The sequence below is a fragment of the Pteropus alecto genome, unplaced genomic scaffold (assembly GCF_000325575.1).
Source record: "Pteropus alecto unplaced genomic scaffold, ASM32557v1 scaffold67, whole genome shotgun sequence".
NCBI classification, from domain to species: Eukaryota; Metazoa; Chordata; class Mammalia; order Chiroptera; family Pteropodidae; genus Pteropus; species Pteropus alecto.
Window position 1 is genome coordinate 6,874,637 of NW_006441061.1, and position 8,194 is coordinate 6,882,830.

The following is an 8,194-nucleotide window of genomic DNA, read 5'->3' on the forward strand; positions in this document are numbered from 1 at the left end:
GGCTCAGGCCCCTCGGTGGGGTCCTTCCTGGCGTTGGCTGCACCGCCATACCCCACCCCCCTCGCTTGTCTCATCTCTCACCAGGCGTCAGCAGGTCCCGGAAAGACCCCGTCCCCAAAGCCTCTGTGGCCACTGTGGCCCCGAGGGGGGACCCCACCACTCCTGCCCCCTCCACACCCACTGCTCGGGCCCCTGTGGCCCCCAGCACTCTACAGCCCACAGGTGGGTGCCCGGGCACAGCGCCAGCCGCCTGCCCCTCCCGCTCTGTGCCGAGTCCCTGCCTCTAGTGTGCAGCGCTGGGGCGGTAAGGGGTGGGGGTCAGCCCCGGGGAGGGCAGGGGCTTGGCTCTTAGCGCAGAGGACGCGGGGACTCCACAGCCACCAGAGTGCGAGGCCGAGGGGCCCCCAGGCCGTCTGGACCCATCTGTCCCTGGGCCCCAGCCAGGGCTTTCTTCTAGTTCTGGAATGTTTTTCCTACTGCTCAGGGCACTGAGACCAGCACAGCCAAAAGGACAGGGTGACCCAGGAGGAGGGGGCCCATGGCAGTGAGGCCACACAGTTCACCCTGCCTGCCAGCCTCAGCGCCCTGCCCCACGGGCACCCCACACCCCGCCCTGTGCCCGGCCCTCAGCAGCCGCCCCTGGGGACGGACATTTGGACACTCGGACACTCGGACACTCGGGTTGGGTTGGCTGAGAAGGGAAAGGCAGAGGGAGCCTCTGAGCGGGGTTCTAACGTGTGGACGGCCGGGCATCTGCAGGCCATGTGTGCGGCCAGGGCCGGCTTCCTGCCCCGTGTCAACCGGAACGGCCACTCCCGGGAGATGCAGCAACACCTGCTGCCCACGTCATAGTTCCCTCCAAAGACGGGACCACTGTGTGCTCGGGGCTTGGGGTGCTGGGGTGGCCCGGGGGGCCTCGCCAAACCCCGCCTACTGCACGTGCCTGAGCGGTGCCTTGCTCAAGACCCGTCTTCCCATCCCAGCCAGGAGGACGTGGCCAAGGGCATTCTTCCCAGCCCCAGCTGGGACCTTTTTCTTTCGGCCTTCTTCCCTTTTCCACGGGAGGCATTTGCAGAAGGCCGGGACTAACCAGCAGATTCAAGGACTTTAGGGGGCCTCCTGGCCCAGGAACCCTCTTTGGGGTGGAGGACGGGGCGTTGCTCTGGGAATCTGGGCTGCCTGAAACTTGTGCTGTGTTTGCCGAGCCCGTGATGGGCAGACGGGAACCAAAACCCAAAACAGTGTGGCGGGTGCTGTGTCCTGTCCTGGCTGCACATAGTGGTCTGTCTGGGTGGGGGCCAGACGCTGTATCTCGCGCGCGCGCGCACACGCACACGCACGCACACACACACACACACACACACACACACACACGGAACCTTGACCCCATCTTCCAAGCCGCTTCTGATCCGGAGCCAGGGGCGTGGGGCACGCTGCAGAGCTGGGAAGGAAGGGGACAGTCCCAGGCCAGGGCCTTGAGCCGAGGCGGGGTAGGGCTGGACCGTGAGAGTCGTGAGGGTCCCACCCCCTGGCCACCACCAGGCTGGACTGCTCAGTGAGGTCGTGGTTGGCTCTGCGCCCTGAACCCAGCGCCAGACAGCAGGGAGAAGGCGGCCCAAGGCGACAGCCCAGATGTGACCTCCGGTGCTGGGCTCAAGGTGCCCATCTAGGGGTCATCGCTCCTGTTTAGCACCTGAAACTCACACCTGGGCCCCTCATTACACCTGGATCCCTGTTAGTAGTGGCAGTTGCTGCGTCTGGTGGAGAGCGGCCCCCTCCTGGGCTCAGGGCTCCGCGACGTGGGGGCCACTGTTCCCTGATCCCACAGGCGAGGGCGTTAAGGCTTGGGAAGGAGCCACTGGGTTTTATGGGATGTAAGTGACACCTCAGGGAAGCTTTTTACCGAGAAAAAAGAAGTGGAAGCAGCAGCTGCTCAGGGCAGCAGGACGGGGGCTGGGGGTCCCCTGGCTCCAGGCCCTGCTGCTCACTCGCTCGCCCAGCGCCACCGCCCTGAGGCCTCGGGGGGCTGTGAGGTGTGCCGCCTTTAAGACCTGGCCCGCACAGCTCCCCAGTTCCGCAGGAACAGACGGGACTTCCATCTGGTCTTGGCACTGGGCGCAGGCCGCTGTTCCCGCAGCCCCCAGCACGTCCCCTGAGAGCCCAGCAGGGTTCTCCCCCCGCCCCGAGATCCCAGTCCCCAGAATGGTCCTGCGTCTCTCCAGGTGCCTCCCCACAGGGGCGTCCGGCTCCTGGCCAGAGTCCAGCTGGGCCCACGAAACGCTGGCCCAGATGTGCCTCCCTCCGCCAGTGTCAAGCTGTCTGAAGGGCAGGGGCCGCCGGGAAAAGCCTGCTCAGGACGGGTAATCCTCCCCCCCGCCGAGGTGGCGGGAGACGGCTCCGGAGCCAGAAGCCTTCGGGCGGGTTTAGTGCGGCTCTAATTAAGCCCTGGCCAGCTGGGGCCCGGCGGCCCGTCTCCTCATGGAACACCCTGACCATGTCGCTTTGATGTCTGAAGGCTCCCGCCCGAAAGTCTCCCCCGCTTCTGGCGGGTAGATTCTCCCTCTCTCCCACCGCCCCTTTAGAAGAGGGAAGACTCCGGCTTCTCCATCCCTCTGGGTTTGTCCTTTGAAATTCGGCGCAGAGCGATGCGCTGCCTTGGCTGGCCACGGCTTCCCTGGCTGTGCGTCCACTTCGTCTTGGAGATGGCGGTGTGGCATTTGGGGGTTGACTCACATTAGGGGTCCCTGGTGAACATAGGCCCGAACCAGGGGTTGGGGAGGTGGACAAGGTGGTGGCCAGGGAGGCAGGCCGGACGTTGGAGGGTGTGCTGCCCGTGCATGGGACTAGACGGGTCACTCCGAGGACCCTTCCAGACATGTGTCCTGTCTTGGCCAGAACACACGTCCCCTTCACAGCCACTGACAGTGACATCAGCACAGAGGGCTGTGGGCTGGGCTTGGACGCCACCCAACTCTGCCGTCCGTAGAATGGGGACCACACGGGGAGAGTGAAGGGCTGAAGGGCTGCCTGAAGTATGCAGAGCCCCAGGCCTGGGGGCACCCTCCACTCTGGCTTCAAGTCCACGCGTGCCCTCCGCAGGCTGCAGTAGTGTAGACGCTGCCTCTCCAGTAGATTTGGACCCAGTTCTATTTGGCTAGTGTAGACAGAGCCGCTTCTTATAGTGCTGCTCCTGGTAAGGCGCCTGGAGAATGTGACATGTCAAGACGTCCCCAGGGTACCCCCGAGTGTGACTTAATTTCTTCTCTTCTCTCCCCCAAGAGTGGATCAGGCCGTCTACAGCTGCCCCCCTTGGGGAGGGCCCCCCCTCGCCCCAGGTGTCCTCCAATGCAGAAGGTAGGGGGGAGCCCCTTCTTTGACCTGCAGGCGTCAGGTGTAGGTGGGGACCCGGGGTGGAACGGGGTCTGAGGGAGCTGTGGAGAGGGGCCTCGGAGCTCTACCTGTCTCACCCCCGCCTCCCTTCTGCTTAGAGAGGCCAGTGTGCCATCACCAAACTCACCCCCTTTTGATCCCACAGCTCCCCAAGGGTTTAGGAGCCAGGTGGAGAATCCTCTCCTGCCCCTGGTTCACAGGGCACGCTGGGCAGTGACAGCTCAGGGTCAGAGAGGGCTTCCTGGGGGGCTGACTCTGAGTACGTGGAGGGGAAGGAAGCGTGCTCCAGGTGACAGGCACAGTGAGGCAAAGGCTCGGCAGTGGGATGGCAGGGAGCGGCCGACCTGACAAGGATGATGTGTTGGTTAAAGGCTGGGGTGCTGGAAGGCACTGGTACCCAGAGTAGAACCTCATTCTCCAACTGCAGTGGGAGGTGACATGCGTGGGCTCCTTTGTAGCTATAGATGGACGCACACAGGAGGCACACGGGACCTGCCGAGTTTCCAAAAAGGGAAGCTGTCCCCATCCCAGCTCACCTGTTCCCTGGACAGCCGGCCCCAACGCCCAGTTAGGCAGCGACCAGGCCCTACTGCACACCTGGTACTTCCCGCACCAGCTCTGCACTGTGAGGAGGGCTTTGAGTGCCCTCTGCTGGCCAGAATCGGAATCCACTAGTGAGGGAGGGTCTGCAGTTCCCAGCCACCTGGAGGCCTCCTAGCCGGACAGCCTCCCCCCGGGGATGGAGACAGAGCCCATTGGAGCCATTGCCTCACTGCCCTGTCGTGGCCCGGGCAATACAGACGCCCAGAGGAAAGCCGAGGGGACGATGCGCCCGGCACGGTGGCAGGTCCACCCAGCAGTGTGGGGCGGGTTGTGGCCAGCAGAAGGCAGGTGCTGTCTGTACTCACAGCTCTACAGCGCCTGCCAGCAGGGAAGTGGCCGCAGCAGGGAGATTGCTTCAGGAAGGAAAGGAGATGCCAAGTCTTGAATGCCAGGTTCAGACTCTGTGTTTGATGCTTGCGGGCGTTTGGGGTGGGGGAGAGGAAATGCGATGTTTTCAATAGGCCCCCAAATTGCCCAGCTTCAGCATAGTGCTTAGCAGGGGACGCTGGAGATAGAGAAGTCATATGGGACGATTACTCTATCTAGATGTGTAGGTGGTCTCTGAGGGGGGACCGAAGGCAGAGTTGGTCCTGCATGCTCCTGGATGTGCTATGTCACCTCAAATCTGAGCAGGCGACAGAGCTGCCCCAGAGCTTGTCGGGGCCCCTTGGGAGGCTTTGTTGGCCTTTTCCTGGGCCTGGGCAGCCCACCTCGGGCAGCTGGACCATGGCTGATGGAAGAGTGTGTTTCTCATCTCTCCAAGCTGCGGGCACCTCCGCCACTGCCCCCACCCCCACCAAGGCCTCCAAAGCTTTCCAGCTCAGGCCCAAATCTCCTCAAGTGATGCCTATTGAAGAATTCCAAGGTAAGAGGAAGGCCCAGGGCCGGGTCAGCCCTCCTCCATCACCGCTCCCCCCTCCCAACCCCAGTGCAGGACGGAGGGCCCATACTAAGCTCAGAAAACCCTCCCGGAGTAGCTGGGTCAAGGTGAAACCCAGCCTCTCTTCCCTCCAGCCCGCCGTCCCCAAGGGAGCTGGGAGCGGGTGTGAGTCAGAGGCACAGTGGGCAGCACAGTGGGGCAAGCAGAGCGGCTGCCAGAAATAGCCTGTTCCAGCTCCCCTGGGAGGTGTGGCCCAGGGGCTCGTCGTGGTTGACACACGATCTGGGACACAGGGGTCACCGACACTCTTCCTTGGGACACTTGGAGGATGCTTCGACTTCTCGTCCCTGGAGGGAAGGGTGAAAGGGGCAGGTCCAGGAGGCCCATGGTGCGGGCACGTCTCAGAGGCTCATTTCTCCGAGGTCGCCCATGCCCTTGACCCCTGACCCCTAGTCAGTCCCTCCCTCTCCCATCACAGAAGGGAGGTTGGGTCCTCTAGAGATACACAGATGGTGTTTCGAAGAGGGTGGTCGGCGTTCTCCTTGTTCGGGGGTATCCACACTGGTGTTCCTGTTCGAGGGGGTGTTGAGCCCCTTAGGAGAGACGCCAAGAAGTGGCCCCCCTTCTGGCATCAGGGAAGGTGACCCTCCTCACTGAACCCCACCTCTTCATGAAGTGAGGAATCTACCTCCAATCCCTAGGGCCTTGCCCCAGGCGGTCACAGGACTTGCTCGGTCCCTGGAGCTGATGTAGGGCTGGAGGAGACGGCAAGGTGGCACGGAGGTGGCTGTCCTCCAGTTAGAGTCAGAAGCCGGGCCAGGACTAGGGAGAGGCAAAGTGAGAAGGCCCTCTCCCTCTGGTGCCAATCAAATTTGCAGAACGGCTCAGGCTGATAAGAATGGGCCCTGCAGGTGGCATTTTCCCTTCCGAGCATCTTCCAAAGCAGCATGGGGAGGAAGCTCCTGGCCATTTCCATCCCATCCAGCTTTCATGCATGCACCCATCCTTCACTGAATCGCTGGGGACACCGTGGTGAATGCCACGAACCCAGGCGCCGCCCTCCCTGAGCTCACAGTCGAGTGGCATGACCCAGCCTACCTGCATGAATCATCCCTAACCACCCCGGCACGGGGCGGGCATCCTTTCAAGAGCACCTCACCCTGGCACCTGGGCAGGCCGTGGGCAGATGCTGCTGCCCACGGGTCCTCCCCAGATTCCAGCCGCAGGGCCGGGTGGGCATTTGTGGGCTGGATCTACACCGGTTCTCCTTTGGGCTCAAAGCTGGCAGGCCCGTCTCTTCTCCTGGGGTGCGGAAGTGCTGGAGGCCCAGGGCGCCTTCCTGTGCCGGGTCCCACACCCTGCATGTCCTGGGGCGGGTCCCTGCGCCTCAGCTTTCTCAGCTGCACAGGGGAGGGGGCCGCAGGAAGGCGCCATCTCCCTTTGCTCACTGACCCTGTTGTTTCTCACGCTCGGCTGGCCCAGACTGCGAATGCTACGGCCACTCCAACCGCTGCAGCTACATCGACTTCCTCAACGTGGTGACCTGCGTTAGCTGCAAGCACAACACGCGGGGCCAGCACTGCCAGCACTGCCGCCTGGGCTTCTACCGCAATGGCTCCGCCGAGCTGGACGACGAGAACGTGTGCATCGGTGAGCTGGGCGCCGGCCGTGCCACGGGGACGCCACGGGGGATGCCACAGGGGCACGACACGGGTGACGTGGTGGAATGGGGCGCAGAGCGCGCGGCAGCAAGGCAGAGTGAGGTCAGAGTCCCCTGGCAAGGCTGGGGGAATGCCCACACCGTGGCCCACTCCGCCCGGCTGGCGTCTAAACACAGAAGCCTCCTGAATCCACTCTCTAAACAACCTCCCCCAAGTGTTTGGTTCTCCCCCAGGCACCAGTGTTTCAGAGCCACTAGTGAGAGGCAAAGACTGGGCTCAGGCCTGCCCTGCTGTGTGCATTTGGACAATTCCCTTTGCATCTCTGGGCCTCAGTTTTCCTGTTTGTAAAATCGGGGGGTGGATCAATCGAAAAGTTTTCAACCCTTTTTCTGTGGCTGAAGCCGCAAAATTCTTCATATGAAATTCTTCGAATGCTTTATAAGCAGAGCCCAGCTTATAAAGCTGCCCTCTACCCGCAGTGGGCACCTGGAGATGGAGAAGTAACCCTGCTCCAGCACTGGCTTGGGGGTGCAGAAGGAAATCTCCAGGGGCCCTGGGCCTGGGCACGGGCAGCCCATCCCAACAGACCAAAGCTGTGGTCCCCAGCCAACACCCGCCAGCCTGGAGGAGCTGCCCACCACCCCTGCCCTGTCTCCAGTGGAGGCCGGGTCTCGACCCTGGTGCCCAGGCCCCCGCCGACCCCACTGCCCATCCCCCAGCCACCAGGCCGGCTCTGGAGGAAGGGCCGCCTGCAAAGTTGCAGCTGTCAGTCCGAATTACAGCCCGGGCCTTCAGATAATTCCATCAACTCTAAAGTGATCCAAACAGAATTGTACTGCTGGTGTGACACCGGCCAGCTGCAGGGGCAGGCTGGGCCTCTGAATCCGATTAGAGGTGCCCCTCCTCCCCCGGCCTCTGTCTGCCTCCAGCCCCGCGCCCAGCGCTGCAGGCCCAGCGCTGTGCTTCGAGGACTCCCAGAGTGGGGACATTTGCCTGCTTGCGTAGAGCAGAGGCCCCAGGAAACCAGCTGGGGAGGAGCAGGGGAGGTGGCGGCCTCTGGAGCAGCTTTTCCACCCGCCCCCGAAAGCTGTAGGGCTACGTTCCCCCACACACACACCCTACACCTACCACAGCACCGGGCACAGAGGCCCCACGGCCTGTGATGAGGCTCCTCCCCACTATTAGTGTCACGCTCGGAAGGATCTGTGCCCACTTCAGTCACAGATGCGGAGACGGAGGCCCAGAGCGGGGAAGCGGCTGGCCCAGGCCACACAGCGTAGAGGGGGCGTGGTAATGGTTGTCAGGGAACGCAGTCGGTCATCCCTTGAGATCTGGACACCTCAGGCAGCTCCCACCCACCGTCCAGCCGCGGGCTCACGCGGACAGTTTGGGGAGTATGGCCCGGAAGTGCGGAGACCCTCCTGGGAGGGAAACGGGGCTGGGCGGGGTGGGGTCGGAGCAAACGGCTCCCACAAGTCGCCCTGACCGCACGCCGTGCACGTGTCCGTCCAGAGTGTAACTGCAACCAGATCGGCTCCGTGCACGATCGGTGCAACGAGACCGGCTTCTGCGAGTGCCGCGAGGGCGCGGCGGGGCCCAAGTGCGACGACTGCCTCCCGACGCACTACTGGCGCCAGGGCTGCTACCGTGAGTGCGCGCC

General features: G+C 63.2%; 1 protein-coding gene across 1 annotated transcript in view; it reads left to right on the forward strand.

Annotated features, from left to right (window-relative positions):
- The window catches only part of NTNG2 (netrin G2), a 62,712-nt gene that overhangs the window by 53,549 nt on the left and 969 nt on the right, over positions 1 to 8,194 (forward strand). The window contains exons 6-10 of the mRNA XM_015594128.2: positions 85 to 222; positions 3,280 to 3,354; positions 4,757 to 4,858; positions 6,356 to 6,523; positions 8,047 to 8,181. Coding sequence (XP_015449614.1) covers positions 85 to 222; positions 3,280 to 3,354; positions 4,757 to 4,858; positions 6,356 to 6,523; positions 8,047 to 8,181 — 618 coding nt within the window. The remainder of the gene's footprint in view (positions 1 to 84; positions 223 to 3,279; positions 3,355 to 4,756; positions 4,859 to 6,355; positions 6,524 to 8,046; positions 8,182 to 8,194) is intronic.